General features: G+C 40.9%; 1 protein-coding gene across 3 annotated transcripts in view; it reads left to right on the top strand.

Annotated features, from left to right (window-relative positions):
- Positions 1-25,187, top strand: part of fnip1 (folliculin interacting protein 1) — a 114,291-nt gene that overhangs the window by 21,995 nt on the left and 67,109 nt on the right. For 2 of the 3 annotated variants that reach the window (XM_034177981.1, XM_034177983.1), the window contains exon 2: positions 21,421-21,550. In XM_034177981.1, the coding sequence (XP_034033872.1) occupies positions 21,421-21,550 (130 nt within the window). Of the gene's footprint in view, positions 1-15,833; positions 15,888-21,420; positions 21,551-25,187 lie in introns of those variants that run through there. The other variant, XM_034177984.1, reaches the window with a different exon arrangement.

Here is a 25,187-nt window from a genome sequence, read left to right as displayed (position 1 = left end):
TGTTTTTGTTCAGCCCAATTGGGGAGAAAAAGTTGTAGCCTCCTGAGTAAATCACAAAGCCTGAATCAATACAGGGTGAGCCAGCACAATGATGTGACGTGACCAAGAGCACGATTAGTTAGTCGGGATCCTGAACGTCAAACCAGAAAGTCCACTCTGAAACATCAACTAACTATGAGCCTGAGTTCTTTCTCCAGATCAAAAAATAACATGGCAAGTGACTGAGGAAACCACAGAGAGGCAGGATGTGAAAAGGCAGAAGAGTTGATCTAATCTACACCACTGTTTTTAATTGATGAAATGTAATAATTACATTTAAAAATGCAGAATGAAGGTCATAACATGTAAAGTTCTCTCTGCAGAATTACTCATTTCAGAGTTATCAGCTTTTTGGCCATCAGAGTACATGGGTTCCACCACTCCTATTCAGCAAAATGATACATTCATGTGATTTTTGATGAGACAGTCATACACTCATGACTCTGTTACGCCCTTTCTGTCATGTGTTGCTGACTCAACTACTTGTAACACAGGGCTGTGACATTGCCTTGTAATAACACAAGGAGGAAAGACAGACAAACAGTGTCAGTGCCTTAGCTCTGGATCTGGAAAGGTAACAAAACACTGAAGAATGGCAAGAAACACACCATTTTCATCTCCCACTAATAAAAGCTGCAGGAAACCCCCCCCCCCCCCCAAAAAAAAAAACTGTAACAGTGGTCCTGCACCTGATGATGGTATGTGCACTTTTAAAATCCACCCCCCAACCACAAAAAACTAACCAACTAAATAAATAAATAAAATTATAATAAGGGGTGGGGAAAAATAAACTCTTAAATGTATCTCATTGCAGAAGTTTACGATTCTGAATCAATTCACAAACCTGTATCAATTTTATAAATGTTGGGGGTTAGAATGCGGCTCTTGGCCACTGTTAATGAGCATTTTTCACACTCCTTATGTAAACCCGTGTTTCTACTTTTGCTAGTCTTTGAGCTGGTAATGTGCTTCCAGGGGTTGAAATACATTTTTTAACCTACTTGCACTGGTGCTAGTAACAAAAAAAAAAATACTTGCACCAAAAAAAGAAGTTACTTGCACAACCAAAAGTCAGTCTTATATCAACCTTAAAATTCCTCCTCTGATGTGTCAGACCTTTCTGGGGAGAGTTTGAGGGTCTGCAGCAGCAGCGGCAGACAGTTTCTTTTTTTCCCACGTGCGAGCGTGAACGAATCGCCCGTGAAGATTATTTTATTTATTAACTACACAGTGTATAATAAAACAAATGGTGACTGGTTTATAACACAATTATGACAGAGTCTGAGGGGAGAGAGAGCGCGGAACTGCAGCGGCAGCCAGTGGTTTTTTTTTTGTTTGTTTGTTTTTCACGTGCGCACACGAACTAATTGTCTGTGAAAATAATTTTATTGACTACACAGATGTATAATAAAACAAATGGTGACTGGTTTATAACAATGATGACAGAGTTTGAGGGGAGAGAGAGAGAAGAACCGCAGCAGCAGCCATTTTTTTTCTTTTTTGTCTTCATGTGCGCGTGCGAACGGGACAGGAGGTCCTCACACTGGAGCTCCTGCAGCTCCAGTTATTTGCTGCAGCTCCTGGCGACGTTTGTCAGCTTTCCACAACGAATAGAGCACAGCAACCCGCTCCGTGTGTGAGTCATAAAACGCAGGGAAGACAAAGACAACACACTAGAAATAGTTTTTTTTCCTTATTTATTCCTTTCTTGGTTCATTCTAGTGGTGCTTGTAGTTGATAAAACTTGGATAAAGTTACTTGCACCAGTGCTAGTGCAGTATAAAATTACGTGCACCGCTCGAATAATACATGCACAAACTAGCACATGCATGTATAATTCGGGTCCTGGCTTCTTATCCAAGAACATTTACCATATAGCTTTGTTACAGCATCTCTCTTTGTATAAAGTGAGGGAGAACGCGCATGGTGTAGCTGCATTTTCTGCACTGCATGCATGAAGAAACAGAGGAAAAAACATCTGTTTTTGGACTATGTGACTAGGGATGGGTATCGAGAACCTGTTCCTTTCATTAAGAAATAATTCGATCCATCATTCGAAGGCTATTCGATCAATAGCCTTTTTTGCTTAACGATTCCCTTATTGGTCCTTCAGAGTGGCTGTTGTTTTTGAGGGTGTTTGTTGGGAAAAATGATCATTTCTCTACGTTGATTACAGACCCGCTTCAGGGACTGTAATCAACCGTTTCTGTAGCGTAGCTTTGCTTTGAACCTTGAACCGATGAAGCAGTGCTTAGATCCGCTGCTTCGCTCCTCTTCAGAAGTGGCACCCCCGCTTCTTATCCACCGTCAAAGCCATCAAAATATGTCAATTGTGAATCACTTTTGTGTGGATTAAAGTGACTAAAGCTTGGGTCCCACCAAATAATGAAGGATGAATAAAGTGCCACGCATGGATGTGTCAGCGATTATTTGAAGAATGACCCACGTTTTCATCTATCACGTATCCACTATGAAGGTGCCTCTATGTGCCTCTCTGTACCCCGCATGTGCTGCGTAGCACCCTCTAGTGAGCCACGACCGACCTGTCATTAGAGCCTTGAATGGCTTACATCAGCCACACTAAGCCATGTAGTGCCATGATAACGGCATGTTGGCGCATGTTTAGGCATGGGTTTGGTCCAAACCTCCAGCCCTCCCACACGTGGTCCCTTTTTAAAGTGTGGGTTTTCAATTCACAGCAGCATTTAAAGATGTCCCTTTTTTTTTTTTTAAACGCAGTCCAAAAATAGACACTCCAGCACAGTCCCGCAGTTGTGCACTGTGCGCCAGGCTGCTGTCCACCTGTAATGCACCAGACCAACAAGAACTGAACCAAGGGTTCCTGGAGAACCGCCTCTGTGCTCCTCGCTGACTCCGCAGCTCGCTGGTTTTATTTCTTCTGCGGCTTTAAACACACAAACTGTAATCCCATAAACTTTATGCTTGTCCGTTTATTCCTGCGAAATCGCTGTTTTGCGCGCGCGCTGCTATTGTCCTTTCATGGACAGCCGTCTCTGTGCTCCTACTCACTGGCATCCTTTCCATCCGTGGCCTGCTGGCTTTATTTTTTCCCTGGCTTTAAACACAGTCATTTTTACACCGTGATTCCACTTTTAACTTTGTGTTCGTCAGTTTATTTCTGCAAAAGCGCTCTTTTGCCCCCTGTGCCGTTCTGCATACACACTGAGGTGGCCGCTTTATTATATACACCTGTGGATCATTTTATATATATATATATATATATATATATATATATATATATATATATATATATATATATATATATATATATATATATATATATATATATATATATATAAAATTATTTCTTTATTTCGTCCGCAGCTTACAAGTCACCGTGATACAACTTTTAACTTTGTGTTATGTCTTCAAAATCTGTCTTTTGCGCATTCTCCTTCTGTGTTGGTGCACAGCTTCTGCTCTGCTTTTAGTGGCTTCACTGGAAGTATTTCTTCCGCGGCTTCAAACACACATCTGCTTTCACGCAGTCACTCAAATTTTAACTTTGTGTGCGTCCAATATTGACTGAAAAATCACTCTTTTGTGAGCTGGTGTTCTGCCTCAATGCTTGTTTGAAGCATGATGATGAGTCACTGCCTCAGTGCATCAGTGCGCACACACAGCGGAGCTCATATGATCCATTAACAAGATATTAAATCAACATACTTTTACATACAACAGATATACCTTTACAGCTAGGAACTGTTTTATCAATTATAAAAACATTAAAAATAGTTACCTTAAGGCAGGGGTGGGCAACGAGGGCTGAGACACTGCATGTTTTCCTTGCAACCAATCACCTCAGCAGGTGGGTTGCTGATGAGCTTCTCCCTTGAACATAAACACCTGGTTATCAATGAAACACCTGAACATTAATGAAATCACCTGCTGAGGTGATTGGTAGCAAGGAAAACCTGCAGTGCTTCGGCCCTTCATGGCACATGATTGCCCACCCCTGCCTTAAGCTGTTCCACATGGAGCAGGAAAGAGAGGAAACAAAAAGCGCCCAGATGAAACAGGCCTCTGTGTTTCCAGAAGTGATTAGAAGTGTTTTCAGCATCCAAGGTTTGGCGGAAAATGATTAATCCGCTACAAAATAATTATTTTATATAAAGTCCAGTGCACAGAGCAGGTGGAATTGTTTGCGCAAGAGGGCAGCCGCTCCAAAAATAGCCTCTCAGGTCCTGCGTAGCTGCCAGGCGCACGGATAATGGGCTTTTAGCAGACTCGTAAGCACCACGCAAATGCCTCTAAGCCGTCGCAGTAACTCGTACACAAACTGCGCCACGCTGTTAAATTTTGAACTTCTTGAAATTAGCGCCATGCTCAGAGAGGAGCCTCATTAACTGAAGATAATGTCTCTAAGAGCCACTCAGAGCCATGAAACTCCCACGATAGTGGAAGAAACCCTCTCGTAGCAAAGAAAACATGCTGTGTGGCTCATTATTCATCCTTCATTATTCGGTGGGACCCAGGCTTAACTAGACTCCTGTCTTGTTGCGAGAAAGAAAGGAGAATCGTCCTCCGTTCCATTGCTCCAAATGCTGCACCGCCAAGTCAAGTTAGAAAGATAGAGTCCACTCAGAATTAATAACTTCAAAGCGAATCATCATTTAAATCAAATGACACCTCTTTCCAAACATTGTAATACAAACAATAAACTGCAATCACTCAAAATGGTTTTCTTTTTCTCACAAAATGAGACGTCCTGGCTGACGTGCAGCAGCCCAAGAATGTATGGCTGCAGACTCCAGCAGCCAGCTGAACTCAGCTCAGATGTATGGAGAGACATCCATGCCGTTAATGTCTGAAAGGAAATGCTTTTGACAAAAACTACAGGCGTTTTTCTATCTATGTCCAGAGATCAGAGATCAAGGATCCACCATGTAGAGTAAGTTTATGTCCAGAGATCAAGAATCCAGTGATTAATTTCATACTTATTTACTTTAAGACTCAATAAAATGTTGTTGACATAGAAAACCTGTAAAGCCTACTTGTAGCACACAGAAAATTTACAGGAGGTATCAATAAGGGAATTGATAAGGAATCGGATTGATAAGCGGAATCGATAATGATATCGATTAAAATCTTATCAATACCCATCCTTATATGTAACACATCAGAGGACTAGAAGCATCTTGCAACAAGTTAGAACTACATCTGAACACAGTTTAATTTTAAAATCTAAAAAAATAGTTACGGGACAGAGTTCTTGTTTGCACTGCAAAAGAAAATTTTCACTTTTTCACATACTAAGCACAGTGACCCTGCAACAGACTGGCATCCTGTCCAGGGTGTACCCTGTATTACAGCCTATCACTTCTGGGATAGGTTCCAAGCCTCCTGTGATCCGATCTTGGATAAGTGGTTGAAGATGAGTGTGAGTGTTTTGTTTTGTTTTTTTCTTTTACTCCAAGGCATGGAAGTGGAGTTTTTGTTTTGGTTCATCACGTCAGCCTTGAAGAAAGATGTTGGCAACATAACTTGAGTTGAAAGATTGTACTGCCCAGACAAACAAAATTCTCTCTACAGCATATAGGTACTAGTGTACTGACATACAGTAGTGTTCAGAATAATAGTAGTGCTATGTGACTAAAAAGATTAATCCAGGTTTTGAGTATATTTCTTATTGTTACATGGGAAACAAGGTACCAGTAGATTCTCACAAATCCAACAAGACCAAGCATTCATGATATGCACACTCTTAAGGCTATGAAATTGGGCTATTAGTAAAAAAAAAAAGTAGAAAAGGGGGTGTTCACAATAATAGTAGCATCTGCTGTTGACGCTACAAACTCAAAACTATTATGTTCAAACTGCTTTTTTTAGCAATCCTGTTAATCACTAAACTAGTATTTAGTTGTATAACCACAGTTTTTCATGATTTCTTCACATCTGTGAAGCATTGGTTTGGAACCAAGATTTTGCTCGTTTACTAGTGTGCTTGGGGTCATTGTCTTGTTGGATCACCCATTTCAAGGGCATGTCCTCTTCAGCATAAGGCAACATGACCTCTTCAAGTATTTTGACATATCCAGACTGATCCATGATACCTGGTATGCAATATATAGGCCCAACACCATAGTAGGAGAAACATGCCCATATCATGATGCTTGCACCACTATGCTTCACTGTCTTCACTGTGAACTGTGGCTTGAATTCAGAGTTCGGGTGTCATCTCACAAACTGTCTGCGGCCCTTGGACCCATTAGATAGCAACATATGTGAAAAAATGTTTATGAAGGATTAGTGAATTTATATTTACACTGGAATGATGAAATGTGTGCAAATTAAGTTGTAAGAGTAAAAGGAAATAATTGGTCTCTGGACAACTGGCAAGGGAGCTTTTTACACATAAAGTCTGAATGATGTGATTTTCATAAATGTATACCGTTGCCATCAACTACAGCCATTTCCTGCAACTACAGCTTATATTCTGTCAAAAATTGCACAATCAATAGAGTCTCAATTAGGAAAAAAAATACACCATGCGGTGTGGGGGGAAAAAGCTACCGTAATGTATCAAAACACATGGTTTGAGAGATCATGGTTATTTATTCACTAGTTAGCCTCATGGTTTAATTCTGTGAGGCTTCCCTGGGCTGGTCACATGATGCGAAGAGGAAAACCCTATGAAATATCTGGATGAAGACTCTCAGTTGGGTAAATTCCCAAAAGGCAACAAAAGTCAAAAGCTGCTGGGCTCATAAAGATGACGAAGACTCCTCATTTGTGTTTGATGCTTAACAGTTAAATGCAGATGGAATTGCTGCTGGTGAACCAAAATATTTCTTTTGGAACAACTGCGTATTAGGAGGAGTAAAACGTAAACCACAGATGGCGCAAACATAGTTGTGGTAGGGAGAATTGTTGTCGTATTTTTATTTCCTTCTTAAAATGAGCACACCACTTTGGATCATGTTTATTGCTCAGATATGACTGAATAAATCACATAAATATGTTTGGCACTGGATGCACAACAGGAAATGTATTGTAGAAGACAGGGCAGATGCATGGGATTTGTAATCCATCAGAAATGTGAATTGGATTGCTAAAGAGCTGAGTTGAAATGCACGAGAAGTAAATGATGATGTTACAGTCATGTATCAATAGCAGGACCATTTCTCAAGATGCTTATTGGTATTTTGGAAATTCGAACCAATCAGGAAGTTGTTCCAGTTTAATGAATCCTAGGTTGTAGCAGCTTTAATAACCAGTCTGGCTGGTTGAGTAATTGTAGCAGAAAAAGGTGACTGGAGTCACTCTGATGCTCATGTGATGGCTGGAACGCAGAAGTATTTAACTGACCTGACATGCAGACCAGCAGGTTCATGGGTAGTCAGGTGCTTTCAGGGCACATGTGCCAATTAAATGCACGAGTTGCTATTTAGTAGAGCTTGCACATCTTCAAATTATGTTTTTTTTTTTTAAAGTTGACATTTATGTGGTCAAGTTTGACTAGTCTGGTGGAAAACCAGTGAACCTCGTCTTGGGATATAACAGATGTTTTATTATTTTATATGGTAGACAAGTCCTTACTAAAGACATTCCAGCCGGGTGCAGTGACTGCACCTTTGGGCAAAATTTTTTATAATCAAAATTCAAAATGCCCAGTGTCACCCACAAGAAATGTCTTTAAATGGCTATATCTCACCTTATAATTCACATAGAGACCTACTTTATTTATCTTGGCGTCCAGTTGACATGGAGACCTTTCTTTTGGGGACCTTTCAATGGATGTACTTTTCTGTGGGTAATCCGCTGGCCTACTCATGGTCTCATCCAAGATTACGTTAAGAACCTAGTTGACTACATTGCAAGTCACCTGAAGTTGGTAGACACATACCTGATCTTTGACATATACAACCCCTGGCAAAAATTATGGAATCACCAGCCTCAGAGGATGTTCATTCAGTTGTTTAATTTTGTAGAAAAAAGCAGATCACAGACATGACACAAAACTAAAGTCATTTCAAATGGCAACTTTCTGGCTTTAAGAAACACTATAAGAAATCAAGAAAAAAAGATTGTGGCAGTCAGTAACGGTTACTTTTTTAGACCAAGCAGAGGAAAAAAATATGGAATCACTCAATTCTGAGGAAAAAATTATGGAATCACCCTGTAAATTTTCATCCCCATAACTAACACCTGCATCAAATCAGATCTGCTCATTGACATTGACCCTATGCCATGACATTGACCCTGTGTCTTTTTGCAAGGAATGTTTTTGCAGTTTTTGCTCTATGGCAAGATGCATTATCATCTTGAAAAATGATTTCATCATCCCCAAACATCCTTTCAATTGTCCAAAATATCAACGTAAACTTGTGCATTTATTGATGATGTAATGACAGCCATCTCCCCAGTGCCTTTACCTGACATGCAGCCCCATATCATCAATGACTGTGGAAATTTACATGTTCTCTTCAGGCAGTCATCTTTATAAATCTCATTGGAAAGGCACCAAACAAAAGTTCCAGCATCATCACCTTGCCCAATGCCGATTCGAGATTCATCACTGAATATGACTTTCATCCAGTCATCCACAGTCCACAATTGCTTTTCCTTAGCCCATTGTAACCTTGTTTTTTTCTGTTTAGGTGTTAATGATGCCTTTTGTTTAGCTTTTCTGTATGTAAATCCCATTTCCTTTAGGCGGTTTCTTACAGTTCGGTCACAGACGTTGACTCCAGTTTCCTCCCATTCGTTCCTCATTTGTTTTGTTGTGCATTTTCGATTTTTGAGACATATTGCTTTAAGTTTTCTGTCTTGACGCTTTGATGTCTTCCTTGGTCTACCAGTATGTTTGCCTTTAACAACCTTCCCATGTTGTTTGTATTTGGTCCAGAGTTTAGACACAGCTGACTGTGAACAACCAACATCTTTTGCAACATTGCGTGATGATTTACTCTCTTTTAAGAGTTTGATAATCCTCTCCTTTGTTTCAATTGACATCTCTCGTGTTGGAGCCATGATTCATGTCAGTCCACTTGGTGCAACAGCTCTCCAAGGTGTGTTCACTCCTTTTTAGATGCAGACTAACGAGCAGATCTGATATGATGCAGGTGTTAGTTTGGGGGTGAAATTTTACAGGGTGATTCCATAATTTTTTCCTCAGAATTGAGTGATTCCATATTTTTTTCCTCTGCTTGGTCTAAAAAAGTAACCGTTACTGACTGCCACAATCTTTTTTTTCTTGATTTCTTATAGTGTTTCTTAAAGCCAGAAAGTTGCCATTTGAAATGACTTTAGTTTTGTGTCATGTCTGTGATCTGCTTTTTTCTACAAAATTAAACAACTGAATGAACATCCTCCGAGGCCGGTGATTCCATAATTTTTGCCAGGGGTTGTACTTTCAAAAAAGCGTGAAGGAAATTACCAGGACATCAAGAGCTTGAAAAAATGCCAGCCAGCAACATCAGCTGTTAATGCTCACCCCACTGCCACCTCAGAAGGTTTCTCTCACAGTTACAAAGAACAAAGTTCAGTTGATAAACCTCATTTGTGAATACTTCAGACAACAGAATGATCTTCTACCACAGTATGGAAAGATTTTGGTAGTTAATGGTGCTGAATCAACTCCCATGGAGTTCTGCAACAGGAGCATGCAGGAGTGACCAGCTCTTCCTACAACACACAAAGAAGCCGATGGGATTTTCATCCAACAGGTTGTGTACCTAGCCAAACCAGGCAAGAGCAGTGTAAGAGTGATTGCTGATGACACAGTCTTTGTTTTGCTTCTCCACTTCGATTGATCTGCTGTGGCGACCCCTAATGGGATCAGCCGAAAGAAGATGATGATTACAGTGCCATGGCAATATGCATGGATGCATATTGCCTGGTACTTTTCTAGTGTCTGTGTGCTGTGCAGCCGTACTACAGAAGTGCTTAAACCTTTTATTTTAAAAGTTGATTTGCAATGATGGCAAAATGGGAAAAACACCAGATAACACTGGTCAACATGATTTGTCTTGCACAAAGTTTTTCAGTGGATTTTGGGTAATTTGGGGGAGCTTAATCTGAATCGGGTGTTAGTTTTTTTGACAGTCACATCACGTTTTGAGCTATCAAAACATATTTCTTGTATCAAGCATTGACGCAAAAGCTGTAGTCTCGCACATCTCTTTGGCACCATCAATAATATTATGGTTCTTGTACACATTTTGCAAACCTGGTTTAAAAACGATGCTTTTCAAGTTGCTTTTGTGTGTGATTACTGGTATCAAACTCATGAGTGGATGAGCAACGTTTGCGTAGTCCATCAGTTATGGATACACCGATTCCCGATACCTGAATTTGGATATCTGCCGCTACTGATACTGTTCCAATCCGATACCAGAGCTTTGTTTGCTTTATTATTATCATTATTATTATCATCATCATAATTGTTGATTTTATTAGGGTTTTCTTAAAAAGGAGACCTGAAAATTGAGCTACAGTTTGCCAGAATGTGTATTTAAGATGATAGCCTAGATTTGATGTTTTGGTGAAAGAATTAACTGCTTTTATTTTTTATAGACTTAAAGAGAAAAGACAGCATTCTGTCTTTCCTTCTCAATTAAAGTGAAGCTTTATTGATATGGGAGACATATGTTTACATTGTCAAAGCAAGTGTTGCAGAGTAAAAATTAAGTCTTCTGTCTCTCCCCCCTCTCTCTGTCTTTCTCTCTCTCTTTCTCTCTCGCTGTTTTCGTGCTGCGCAAACTTCAGACTTTTAGGATATATGAAGCCTTTCAACTGTAAAATAAATGTATCATCAGCGACGCTCGCGTGCAGGATTTTAATGGAGACTTTTTTCACTTTCAGCAGACAGAATCTTTGCTGTCCTCAGCTGCACGCTGAACTGGCATTTCACAGCCTCGAGACAATGAAGCAGCGAACCTTTCAGCAACAATTGAGTTAATTTTTCTGAATATCCGTGCTCAACAAACAGACAATGTGAACCCGAGAGCCAGGCAAAAATTTGCCGCTACCTGCAGCTAGAACACAGCGGAAGAGAGCTCTCTCAAACAGCTCGGCACCAGAAAACCTCCCCTCCGCTCATCCCATTCAGCAGCAAACAGCAGTTGAGAGGATTCACAGTGGCTCTTCTCCGGTATCGGAAAATGTCGCGGGTTGGATCAGTATTTTCCAATCTGTGAATTCAGTATCGGAAGCCGATCCTGATGTTGGATCGGTCGCAACCTTACCATCAATACGAAACATGCGGATTGCAAAAAAAAAAAAAGAGTGAGGTAATAGAGGAAATCTGAGCTCAGATTAGGATTCAGCACCCCACAATTACCCTGAATCAGTTTTCAAAGTCCATGCAAGGAAAAAAAATTTTTTTGTTGGCCAGTGTAATTAACACTTCAGCTCATACCCATGTGACCTTGTTACATCCACTTGTCAGCCTGAAGGAACCATTATCTCAAATGTCCATAGGGGCTGTAAATTTCAAAGCCCATGTAGTATGGATAGCACTGAGAGGGTACCAAGAAATGCCTCATCTCAGTGCATTCTTAAAAATGACATTTGCTAACTTTTGCTGAGTAGTGTTTATCCTATAAGCTCAGGTCTGCCTTTTCTTGTTCTTTTTTAATTACTTTTTATGATGTTGACAAAGGCTATTTCTATAACTTGTACTGTTCATACTGCAATTCAGTACAGTTAAACTGGATTTTAAAATGTTATTTAATCTATTGACTCTTTGTTTTCATTGTTCCTTTTTTTTTAAAGAAAGCAAAGGGTTTTTTTTCTTCCATTATGTTTTGTTTGCTTTTTTTTTTTTTTTTTTTTTTTGCTGATCTGATCTGTGACTTAAAACAACAGGTTTTGTGATCTGTGACACCTTGTGCAGCCAGTATTTGAATAAGCACTGTACCATTAAAATGTCATAGCTGTGTACTTTGAACAGTGAATACCTGAAATACAGATGACACTCTGCAAAGCCATTTAAGAAAACTGCCAGAAAACCTTATAAGTTTGCTGTTGTAGTGTAGGTAACTGGTAAATCTCAGTTTAGTGAATGGTTGGTTGTTTTGTGCCACACAGAATGTTGGCTGTTGAAATCTTTTTAAAAATGCTGGAGTTGGCTGGAGAGCTGCTTGACCAAATAGAAACTAGCTGGAAGAACATCAAACAGCTTGGACCGAGAAGATATTTATGTAACTGTCCATCAGGCTCCAAAGCCTACACTGGTGGTCCAGCAGCAGTGGAGAGATAGCAAGTTACTGAAGAGCCAGATGTCCGAATGACCTCTGTTGGAGAATCCTGCTTTGTTACAGCCATCATCAGTGTGCACTTTGCCCAGCAGCACCAACAGCAACTTTTGTCCCTGATGTGAATTAATTCTTAATTGTAGTTGTATGTTGTTTTAGGGCTGAAACGATTCCTCAAGTAATTTGATAACTAAAATGCTTCAAGTGCTTCGAGGCTTCGTTTAATTCACTACTGTGTGTGAGATATATGCACAGCGCGCTCACTTTTGCTTTTGATGCTGTAAAGCGCATGCAAAGTGCGAAATGCAAAATGGAGACAAACAGAGATGAAAACAGTGAGTGGCAGGGAGCACAAAATAACCCATGGAGACAACGTCAGAAACTCAAAAGTGTGGGGCCGCTATCAATTAAACCGAAAGAAAAACACAGTACAATGCATGTACTGCAACACGGAATTAGCTTTCCATAACAGCTCTTCTTCCATGCTGCAGCACCTGAGCTGAATACATCCGCTGTATGCATCAAGCCTGCCAATTGGACCCAACAGGTAATGTTAATGTCACGTTCACAAAAGTATTTAATTTAAATCAGTGACTGCTAGGGATGGGTATCATTAAAATGTATAAATTATTCGTTATTCAGTTCATATTGTACTGGAGCGAGTTGGTGGTTGGAGATAACACGTTTGTTTTTCTCTCGCGAACGTTCCGCTGAGGAAACGAGATTAGTCCGATGATTTACCCAGACTGACAGAAAATATGAGAAAAGTAAGTACTTTAATGCACTTTTTAAAAAAAAAAAGAAATAATTTTTTTAGCCATTTTGTGAATGCAGAGACGCGCTCCTATGATATTAAACAAACGAACCCTCATGCATGCTCCGTTGTGGAAATGAGATTAGTTGCCCAATCAGTGGGTCAGAGCCTGACGATTTAGTCAGACTGACAACAAATATGAGTAAAGTACGACCTTTTATGCATTTATTTATTTGTGGTTTCTTGAGGCATTCTGTGAATGCAGAAATGCGCTCATACTTGAAAACGCGCTTCTGTGACATAAACCAAATGTACCCTCTCTTTTTCTGTGGTGTTTAATGGCAGCCAGCATCCTTATTGTTGCATTGCTCCTACCTTCTGCATCAGTCCATAATAGCAGCACTAAACCATTTCAAAAGCCAACACTTCCCCCTCCCACTTTAATTTAATCTTTATTTAACCAGGTTAGTCCCACTGAGATCAAGATCTCTTTTACAGACCTGAACAATGCTAAAGTTTCCAATTCACCGAACCTGCTAATCCTATGTCTAAAATACTTCCAACAGAATCTTCTTTCAGGCATATGGCAATATGTTTTAAGTTTTTTGATCATCTTCTTTGTCATCTTTAAAATTAATCCACAATATGCCAATGTCACTTACAGTGAGGAAAATAAGTATTTGAACACCCTGCGATTTTGCAAGTTCTCCCACTTAGAAATCATGAAGGGGTCTGAAATGTTCATCTTAGGTGCATGTCTATTGTGAGAGACATTAATCTAAAAAAAAAAAATTCCGGAAATCACAATGTATGTTTTTTTTAAATAACTTATTTGTATGTTTTTAAGAGGAATTGAATTGGTTGTTTATTAAACTGACTTACTATTTTCTCTGTCATGTATTACTGTTAAATTAAGCTTAAGTAAATTTCTGAAATTAAACAAATTTTTTTTTTTTTTTTTTTTATCTGATTACTTGATTAATCACCAGCACCATTCGGAAGATTCAGATGGCTTTCGGTGGCTTTTCAGTCGTGTGACTATCCGAGAAATTGTGGAAGAGCTGGGCATGTCACAACATGTCCTGTGAGGCTTCAACATGGTGGTGCTTTTGCTCCGCCATCAGCTTCGTGCCGATGAATTTCGCTGCAACTCTTTTCATGGCAAAATCTTCTGTCACAGTGGAATGTGCCAAAAAAGTGCTGATATCCACCTCTTCCGCAATTTCTCGGATAGTCACACGACGGTCCCACATCATCACAGCGTTCACTTTGGAACAATCTGGTCATTTCAGCATGTTGATGGCCGACTGGAGCGCGGTGCGCTCTCCACCGTTGTGCAGCCGTCTTTAAACCGGTTGTACCGCTCCTTAATCTGTGTGATGCCCATAGGATCGTCACCGAAAGCCGTCTGAATAATCCGAATGGTTTCCACCTGGCAGTCGCCCAGTTTCTGGCAAAATTTGATGCAGTCGCGCTGCTCCAGTCATTCCGCCATTTCCTTGCAAAGAAAAAAAAACGACGAGAGACTCCACCCATCCTCCACACAAAGGCTGCTTACAAGCAAATGATGCAACCGACAGGTGTGAAAAAAATCACACGTGCACGAAGGTTCAAGGTTGGCTCATGCAAGCACACATGATTCAAATCCATCGTTTTTGAAAAAAATAAAAAGGTCGGATACTTTTCTAACAGACCTCGTAGATGTAAATGACTTATCTGCTTTGCTCGTTCCGAGTTGGATGGCAGTTTAGCGAAGCGCTGGTCAGTAGTCAGCAGAAACCGCTGCTCCACTTCTTTTAGCTCCGGGTGATGGCGTAGCATGTGGGCTTGCGGATTTGAAGTGTTTCCGAAGTACTTGACTTTCATTTTGCAGATTTTGCTCACTGCATAAGTCATGTCAAGTTCCTTCTTACGCAGCAAATAAAAACATCCAAAATGCGCCCAAACATTTGCTTTCAGCAAAGACAGTGCTGGCTGAATTAGCTCTTCGTCCGCCATGCTAAGCTGCAGCTCACGAATGTTTGAAGCACGCCGGACCCTCCCCTCACGGGGACGCTGTAGTACGGAGGCCGTTGCCTGACAAACGGTACACGCAGCGAGTAAGCAAGAAAATGTTTAAAAAATGCTTTTTAAAAATCGATTCTTGGACATTTTGGATCAATTCAGAATCGTAATAAATAAGAATCGCGATTCGGACGTGAATCGATTTTTCTTTTTTTCTTCCGGCACCCCTACTAGTCAGTAGTAAATAAATAGTAAATTTGGGGTTTTAGAAATGGGAGCTTGTAAACCAACATGAAAACTATATTGCAAGCAGCAAAATGCTCTGAGATGATGCAAGTTCCCTCTGGTCAGCAGCAGTGTGTGTTCACAGCTTCTTTTGCCAAAAGTCAGAAGATGAGCATTGTGTCTTTTCTTTGCACTGTATTTAGTTGCGAAGAATTTACTACATTGTGGTCCAGAACAAGAGGATGCAAAAAAACAAAAACAATTATATGCATGGAGTTATTTGGAGTTCAGCAGAGTTATGTCCAAAAGTAACTGTAATGGCACTTACTGTTTGCATGTTTTGAAATTTTTAAATAAAAAATTGGAAAATGAAGAGATAGACAAAAGTGAGCTGAAGAAAAGACCAACAAATGTCTGTACTGGTTGTGTTATCACTGTGCTTTTTGGCAGTCAGCAGTTCAGGATTGGTGCCTGTGCGCTGTCCAGCACACACACTGTTCCTGCAATCACCTGACAGTCTCATGTTGTGTGAATTTAGTTCATCGCTATTCTTAGGTCCTGCTTTGGCTGAGAGTGGAGAGGAGAGAGGAGTAGAGAGTGGGCGAAGGTTGGGGAAACACTGGCAGACCCAGAATGATGCCCAGGTAGGAGTCAGTCATTTTTATTGTCCAAGTAGGTATGGTGGGATTGCTCAAAGGAGGTTTGACAGAGGTCTTTGTGTTGTTTCATTTTCTAAGTAGTGGAAATGAACACGAGCTGTTTGGATGGAGAATGTTGTACTTTTTCATAGTGATGACAAAGATGGTATGTTTGTGGTGAAGCACACTTGTAGGTTTTGGGTAACAACAACGCTGTGACGTGTATGTATGGGGTGGAGTATGAGTTTCTGTCATACATTTTTAGCTCATCATGAAGAAGGGAGGAGTGTGATTTCAAAGAAAAGCCCCTCAAGCTTTTCTTTGAAACAAACAGGTTGTTCAAGGAATAAATGACTGCAGATCTGTATTAGTGTGGTTTGATCAGGCTGAGAGGAAGACTTTAACTTTGGATCAGATTGTCAAGGTCTCAGCAGTGGAAGTATGTAACAGTCATGAAGTCATGTGCTGCTTTTATGAATGACTCTGTCAGAACGGCAACTGTCACATGCTCTCTGATGGGCCACTTCCTCCTTTGCTGTCACGCTTCCTTTTGAGATGCATTTTAGATTCTCTTTGGGTGGTTAGTTTGATAGTATTCAAGATTCTTTGTGGTTTAAATTTTCAACTTTTGTTTTTATGCGCGGTGCTTGCGCCGCGAGACAGGGCATATAGCATCCGGGTGGTCCGTCTGTCCGGCCGCAATCCGTTAGCTGCAACGTAGCTCGGCACCTATTGCTCGCAAAAACGTCATATTTGGTGGGTACATGTCTTGGATGAGTACTTCATATGGGTTCGAAGGCCGGCGACCTTGACCTACTTTTCAAGGTCACCAGTGGTCACAACTGTCAAATCCTTCGCCACAACGTAGCTTCGCACCTATTGCTTGCAGAAACTTCATATTTGGTGGGTACATTCCTTGGAGGAGTACTTCACATGGGTTTGAAGGGTGGTGACCTTGACCTACTTTTCAAGGTCACCAATGGTCACAACTGTCAGACCCTTCACCTGAAATTTGTTCGCCGCAATGTAACTCGGCACCTATTGCTCGCAAAAACTTCATATTTGGTGGGTACATGCCTTGGAGGAGTACTTCGCATGTGTTTGAAGGCTGGTGACCTTGACCTACTTTAAAAAAAAATTACCAATAGTCGCATTTGTTCGAAGGCTACCGACTTTTTATGGTCACTGTTGGCCACGTCCTCTCAATAAATGTAATGTCAATCTCCACTTTTTCCACTGTGTATCCCAGTTTACATCATACACATAAGGGTTCAATCAAATACCCACCCCACACATGTACATATTACTACACTTTACATGGAAAATAGTACCACGCACGGTGCATTTCGTGATAGATGTCTCTAGTTAATTTAAGGATGTCAGTAAGCGACGTTGCTATCTCAGCAGGAGCATGCACAGTGTGGCTAAAGGTCCTGCTAGTTCTTCTAGTTAAAGGTCAATTGAGAATAGAATGGTGCTAGTGTAATGTGTATACATATTGACAATGTTTTACAGGCTTCAAATCTGTGGCATATTAAAATTTCATTGTGAAAATATCAAAGGTTTGGTATCTGTTTCTGTTCTTAGCAAATTTAGTGTGAACTAGTTGTACAATTACTGAAAGTGGAGCATATTGGCGCACAGAGAAATCGTTGCTTCTGGGAAAGACTGATGCCAATGTTTGTTTGTGAAGAGGATGGAAACCACCTGTTATATCATTGTTTTTTGACGAATTTCATGTACTGTTCTGTGAAGTGTCAAATATCAGATATGTTGCAGACCGAACAGGCTGCCCCTAAAAATCATTCAGACCACAGCAGCACTTCTGAAACGGAGTCTCTTCACCCAAAGCAATCAAACGGATGAATGGGATTATTAACCATCAGATGATAAAGGTAAACCCTCTTAAATCATTCTAAAGTCAGTTTTAAGCAGAAACAAGGCAATTTTAAGCAGAAACAAAATTCCGTGACACTTTAAATTGTCCGACGCACAGTGAACACATCAGCTAGCAGCTCCTTTAGCTGCGGCGCTCTGATCGCTTCCACTACCTTTTATGTTGAAATAATGCTGAATTTATGTGGAAATGATTGTTGTAAAAAAGCTTCAGATATCTGTCGCTGAGATAGATGATGACTGTAGTGCAGTTTGAAGCAGAAACAAGGTGTTAATCCATGAACCGCGTCATCAGGGGGACTGATTTTTCGGGAGAACGTTCGGTCTGCGACACCGGTAATGTGTTATAGAAGCTTATTAGAACTGTTTTCTTGAAGTTGCTATTGTTGACATAAATGCGACATTTGAATTAGCTGTGATACCGCTGTTTACGGGAAACATGAAAGCCCATGTTTGTGTATGAAGATCTTAACTGCTTTAGTAAGATTTCATAACTAACTTGGCTTATTCTTCAGTCAAATTCGGAATACACTGTAAAAGTTTAGAAGTTTACCGGCACAATCCATCCTACTCCAGACCACGATCTATGTGTCGTGACACCCTGCCTCCCACCTACCACTGTTTTTTTGTTGTTTTTTTTTTGTTTTGTTTTTTAATCCTCCAGTTTTGAGCAATTTTCCCACAAGAAATTCTGGTCGTACTTTTCAACCTGGTATTTGGTAAATCATAATATGTAAGCATGCATATGTGCAGTATGTTTGGACCAATACAAGGTCTGTGAGAAAACTATCCGACCTTTTTATTTTTTTCAAAAACTATATGGATTTGAATCGTGCGCTTGCATCAGACAAGCTTGAACCTTCGTGCGCATGCGTGAGTTTTTTCACGCCTGTCGGTTGCACCATTCGCCTGTGGGCAGGCTTTGAGTGAGCACTGGTCCACCCCCCCTCATCGGATTTTTATTGTTTAGGAATGGCGGAGCGACTGCCGCTTTGTTCCATGAAAATTTTTTCAGAAACTCTGCCAAACAGCCAGATGGAAACCATTTGGAAGATTCAGATGGCTTTCAGTGAAGATTCTATCGGTATCACACGGATTAAGGACCATTAAAACTGAATTAAAAATGGCCTACTGCGGCGGAGGGCGCACCGCGCCCAAGCGGCCATCGACAGGCTCGAACGAGCAGATCACTTCCAAATTTAAGGCTCTGTTGATGCAGGACGTCGTGTGACTCGCAGAGAAGTTTCAGAAGAGGTCGGGATCAGCACTTTGTCGGCACATTCCATTGTTAAAGGAGATTTTGTAATGAAAGACGTGCAGATGGATTCGTGCGTCGCGACGCAGCCGCTTATGGCGCGGGACAAACAACACCTCCGTGTTGGAAACCATTCGTAAGATTCAGATGGCTTTCGGTGGCTTTTCAGTCAAGTGAGTATCCGAGAAATTGTTTAACAGCTGGGCATGTTCCAACTTGTCCTGTGAGACTTCCAACACGGAGGTGTTGTTTGTCCCACGCTATGAGCGGCTGCGTCGCGACGCGCGAATCCGTCCGCACGTCTTTCATTACAAAATCTCCTTTAACAGTGGAATGTGCCGATAAAGTGCTGATCCCGACCTCTTCTGAAACTTCTCTGCTAGTTGCACGACATCCTGCATCAACAGAGCCTTAAATTTGGAAGTGATCTGCTCGTTCCAGCCTGTCGATGGCCGCTCAGGGCGCGGTGGGCCATTTTTAATAGAATCATAGAATCTTCACCGAAAGCCATCTGAATCTTCCAATTGGCTGTCTGGCAGAGTTTCTGAAAAAATTTTCATGGAACAAAGCGGCAGTCGCTCCGCCATTCCTAAACAATAAAAATCCGACGAGGGGGGTGGACCAGTGCTCACTCAAAGCCTGCCCACAGGCGAATGACACAACCGACAGGTGTGAAAAAACTCACGCATGCGCATGAAGGTTCAAGCTTGTCTGACGCAAGCGCACATGATTCAAATCCATATAGTTTTTGAAAAAAATAAAAAGGTCGGATACTTTTCTAACAGACCTCGTACATTTGGTCATACCAGCCAATATACATGTTCCCCACAATGTCATACTAATGTAAGCATGTGTTCATACATGTTTGGCTAGTGAAATGGAATTAGCTGTTCCTTTTCACACACTCATTTAAGCACTTGCACACTGCAGCACACTGTATGCAGTGTGTCATGCTCTCCAATAAAATACTATATTTAGGTCCAGCTGCCCAACTGTCAGATTAGATGGAAATCCTCGGCTGTCTGTGTTGGTATAATCACTGCCATCTTTATAGTTCACTAAATCAAACAAGGAACCAAGTTTCTCAAACAGAGGACATCCAAGTCCCGTCCTGTCATATCAAGCTAATAATGTCTGAGTAAGGCTTTTGGTTTACAAAAATAAACACATTAATTAATTAAAAAAATAGATTACCAGAAGAATGTTTTTTAATGAAGTTTGCAGTTTGATTGTCAGTTAGTTGAGGAAAATCTGAATTTAGCAGATACAATAATGGCAATGTTCTCAAATTGAAACCACAGTCATTGGTGAAAGTTCATTGTCTTTAGCAAAGTACCTGAAAAGTAAAACAACGTATCCAGGTGAATCGACACATTGTGTGATGATGACTGTAGTGAAGGTCAGTACTGCATATAAAGACAATAGCTTGAAATTAATCCGGAGAAGCAAATTGCTGTGGCAATGTTAAAAATGGTATATATTCTTATTTATGAGTCAGTTGTGTCTCATAGTGGAGTGATGTGTACAGACAAAGGGTTTTAGACAAATGTCTTGGAGGTGAAACTGTGTGCAACACTCTGGTGTTTTTAGACTTTTTCTCATATCTGTGGGCATCTCACTGTTTGCGCTATCAGCTACAGGCATCTAAGTAGCAGGCGTTGCAATTTTCAGGCTACTGTACAAAATGCGACTGTAACTTTTAGTGGCGTCATGCCCCCCGTTTCAGCATGCATAAGAGCTGCAGATCAGTTGCAAAGTTTACATAATAGTGTGAAATACAGATTTATTGTCATGGTGAATTAAATCTCGATGGAGTTACTTTGGAGTTAGCCATGGCTCCAAGGAAAGTGTGCAGTGATTACTTGTTCATTCTATAGAATGTTGTCTGCTGCCTTTGTCATACCCACTGACAGAAACAGTACATCAGTCAACAGTTTACCATTTAATTAATACTTTCCAAAAGGTATTTCAGATGGGTTTTTTTTTTCTGTTTGAAGAAATTGAATAGAATACATAGAGCAAATCCCAAACAAGATATGTCTAAAAATCCAAGAAACATGTAATGCCAACAATAAGTAGTTCAAAGTGAGTTGAAGAAAATCATCATCAGCTGTGTGTAATTTGAAAATTCTTTGAATGCACTGCTTTAATGTTTAAATAAAAAATTTGTCAAATGTTTGAGTTTATTTTCTGTCACTAATTCAACTTTGAATGATGAATTTTCATTGGGTTTTTCTCCTGATCTGTATCTAGGTTACACTGTGTACCAGTTCATTGATTAACACTGTCTTTTTCCTTGTCATTTTCTAATCCTGTCTGTTTTTTTCCATCTTTTGTGACCTTTCATGTCTCTCCTCCCCGCCCCTTTCCATTCTTTCATCTGTGAAGCTGGCCAGTCCCCCAGCTGGAGCCCAGCCAGATCAGGTTGATCGTGTATCAGGACTGTGAAAGACGAGGCAGAAATGTCCTCTTCGACTCAAATACCAAAAAGAGGGGTACAGAGGAAACCACCGTCACTGTGAGTCACATGTATCAGTCTTCTGTGTGTCATTATTTGGAAGTCTAGCTTGTTGGTTTGTAAATGATAAAGAAACATGTTTTTGTCAAACAAATCCATTAGGGGTGTCGGGAAAAATCGATTCATGTCCGACTCGCGATTCTTATTTATTACGATTCTGAATCGATCCAAAATGTCCAAGAATCAATTTTTTAAAAGCATTTTTTAAACATAATCTTGCTTACTCGCTGCATGTACTGTTTGTCAGGCAACGGCTTCCATACTGCAGCGTCCCCGCGGGGGGGGGGGGGGGGGGGGGGGTGGTCCTGCGTGGTCCTGCGTGCTTCAGACTCTCATGCGCTGCAGAGTTCAGTGGCTGTAGCTTAGCATGGTGGACGAAGAGCTAATTCAGCAAGCACCGACTTTGCTGAAGGCAAATATTTGGGCGCATTTTGGATTTTATTATTTGCTGTGTAAGAAGGAGCTTGACATGAGTTATGTAGTGTGCAGAATCTGCAAAATGAAAGTCAAGTACTTCAGAAAACTTCACTGACCAGCGCTTCGCTAAACTGCCAGCCAACTCCGAATGAGCAAAGCAGATAAGTAAATTTACATCTAGTATCACTTGATTAACCTTGTAAAGCTGCATTTTCTTAAACATAAAGTAGAGAAGCTTGAATCTTCGACTGGACTGGGTTGCTTGACGCGAGGACGTTTCGCTTTAAATTCGCTTCAAATCGCAGAAGCTTCCTCAGCTAAAATTCTTGCTCTGGTAGTCTGACTTCTGTCTTGACTCTTGTAGCCACAAAAGCTGGAGTTTTAAACCTAACCAGACCCCTCCTACCGAGAGGCAGACTGCTATAGGCTAGTGACTAAACAATAGCTCTAATTAGCAACTATTGTGCTCTAGTTAGCACCCTCCTAATGACAGGGCAGCTGTCCCTCCTAATGATGGGACGGACGCCTCTCCTGCCGGCTCCCTTGACGACTCTCCTGATGACATGAATGACTCATTACCATGAAAAAAAGACTGAAACTGCTTTGACCTGAGTACCCCATTGTAAACAGGGGACAAAGCGTGTCTCAGACCCCCTCCCCGGTTAAGGCTGGGTTTCAACTGTTTCACATAGAATGCCTCCTTGACCCCTCTCTCAAACCATTTCTTCTCTCTGGCTAAGATTTTAACTTCCTTTTCCTCAAACGTGTGGTTAGTGTCTTTAAGGTGGAGATGAACTGCAGACTGGGGTCCACTGGTGCCCACTCTGCGGTGCTGGTATAGCCTTTTGTGTAAAGGTTGCTTAGTCTCACCTATGTAGTGTTCGTTACAGTTTTCCTGACATCTGATAGAATACGCTACATTGCTCTGTTTGTAACTAGGGATCCTGTCCTTAGGGTGAGCTAATTTCTGTCTCAAGGTGTTAACCGGTTTAAAGTAAACTGGGATTTTGTGCTGTCTGAAGACCCTCTGTAGTTTTTCCCCTACTCCTGCTAAATAAGGGAGAGACACTCCTCTTGTTCTTGTCTCCGTCTCCTGTCTATCTGGTCTCTTTGTTCTCTGGGACTTCTGCACTTTGTCCAGGGACCATCGTGGGTACCCACATACTGTGAGGGCTTTCCGGACAAGTTGTTGTTCTGTAGCCCTTCCCTCTGCAGTTGTGGGCACCTGTAGGGCCCTGAGTTGAAGAGTCCTGATCACCCCGAGCTTGTGTTCAAGGGGGTGGTTTGAGCCAAAGAGCAGATATTGGTCAGTGTGAGTGGTCACAGTGTGAGTTGCTTTGCTCCCTCACTTTACAGAATTCAGTTATTTTAAAATTTCCCAATAACATCCCTGAGCTGGGAAAGGGGGAGAAGGGGGAGGGTCATGTAAACTGAAATAAAACTTGCACTGCATCATGTGACTAATTTGAAGTTGATATTTAGAAAGTGTCTTGACCGTTGCAAAACAAAGAATTTTGCAACTGTTTGTAATATTGAGTCAATCATATGAACGTGTTGTATGAGTGCACGTTAATGGCGGCATGGGTAAATTCTGCACACACCCATATCAACTTCAGGAAAAAGTATGGAATTCTGCTATAACAGTAGTTAATGGGGTGCATGCACTCATGCCAGCAAACACATCAGTTATGTTTTTCTCGTAGCACTGAGCAACCAACCACATATTTCCAGTGAAGGTGGACATGTGATCACCTTCAGTTTAAATTTGAATTTTGAGTCAGATGTCTGCTATTTTCATAATGTTGCTGTGTTTGGCGCTGCAACCCTGACCGGTTTGTTCTGGTGCTCTTATCTCCAATAATAACAGCCTCAGCTGACAGCCCATGTGTATGCAGCATTCTTTCATCCTCACGTGACAGATGTCACTCTGTTTTTTTTTGTTGTTTTTTTTTTTTTTTTTGATAAGTGGCATTGTTTCACATGACTGATGTGTCACTTTCTGCTTGTCTTTTTCCTCATCCACTTCTCTGATTTTCTTAGCTCATTCTGTCTCTTTTGTAAACTGGCCATTTTCTCCTATTGCATCCATTTTTTTCAGATTTTCTTAATTTTTTTGTTGTTGTTTGTTTCCTGAGTTATTCTAAAATATTTCTCATCTCTTTCACCTAAACATTGAGTTTTCACACCTGCAACTTTGGCTTTGTTTAGACTGCTAGTAAATCTGCTCTACGTGCAGAACTGATTTGAATCTAATTCCATGCTGCAATCGTGCATAATAACCATTTTGAACATTTGTAGATATTTGGATGCAGGAATTGGTATTATAATTTACTTTTTTCTTTCATCAGTTCCACCTATCTGGTCTCTTTACATCTCTGTAGCTGCTTTCACATAAGTGTACGCAAACAACAAAGCAGGATTGCCTAGTGCACAAGGTTCTCTCTAGTCATGGGCTGTCTATTTTTTAAATAATTACAGCACATCTGGAAAGTATTCATAGTGCTTCACTGTTTTCACATTTTATTACATTACAGCCTTATTCCAGAATGGATGAAATTCATCTTTTCCCCCCTCAATTCTCCACACAATACCCCATAATGACGATGTGAAAAAAGTTTTAGATTTTTTCCAAATTGATTACAAAAAAAAAAGCAAGGAAATCACACGTACATAAGTATTCACAGCCTTTGCCATGAAACTCAAAATTGAGCTCGGGTGCATCTTGTTTCCACTGGTCATCATTGAGATGTTTCTACAGCTTAACTGGAGTCCACCTGGGGTAAATTCAGTTGATTGGACATGGTTTGGAAAGGCACACACCTGTCTACATGTAAGGTCCCACAGTTGACAGTGGAAGTCAGAGCACAAACCTAGCATGAAGTCAAAAGAATTGTCTGTAGTCCTCCGAGACAGGATTGCCTTGAGCCACAAATCTGGGGAAGGGGACAGAAACATTTTTGCTGCTTTGAAGGTCCCAATGAGCACAGTGGCCTCCATCATCCATAAATGGAACATGTTTGGATCCACCAGTGCTCTTCCTAGAGATGGTCACCCATCTAAACTGAGCGATCAAGGGAGAAGGACCTTAGTCAGGAAGGTGACCAAGAACCCAATGGTCACTCTGTCAAGAGTTCCAGAATTCCTCTGAGTGAAGAGAACCTTCCAGAAGGACAGCCATGTCTGCAGCAATCCACCAATCAGGCAGCATGACAGCCCGCCA

Source organism: Thalassophryne amazonica, chromosome 9, assembly GCF_902500255.1.
Source record: "Thalassophryne amazonica chromosome 9, fThaAma1.1, whole genome shotgun sequence".
In the NCBI taxonomy this organism is placed as follows: Eukaryota; Metazoa; Chordata; class Actinopteri; order Batrachoidiformes; family Batrachoididae; genus Thalassophryne; species Thalassophryne amazonica.
The sequence above is the reverse complement of the archived record's forward strand: the minus strand, read 5'-3'. Positions and strand labels throughout refer to the sequence as shown.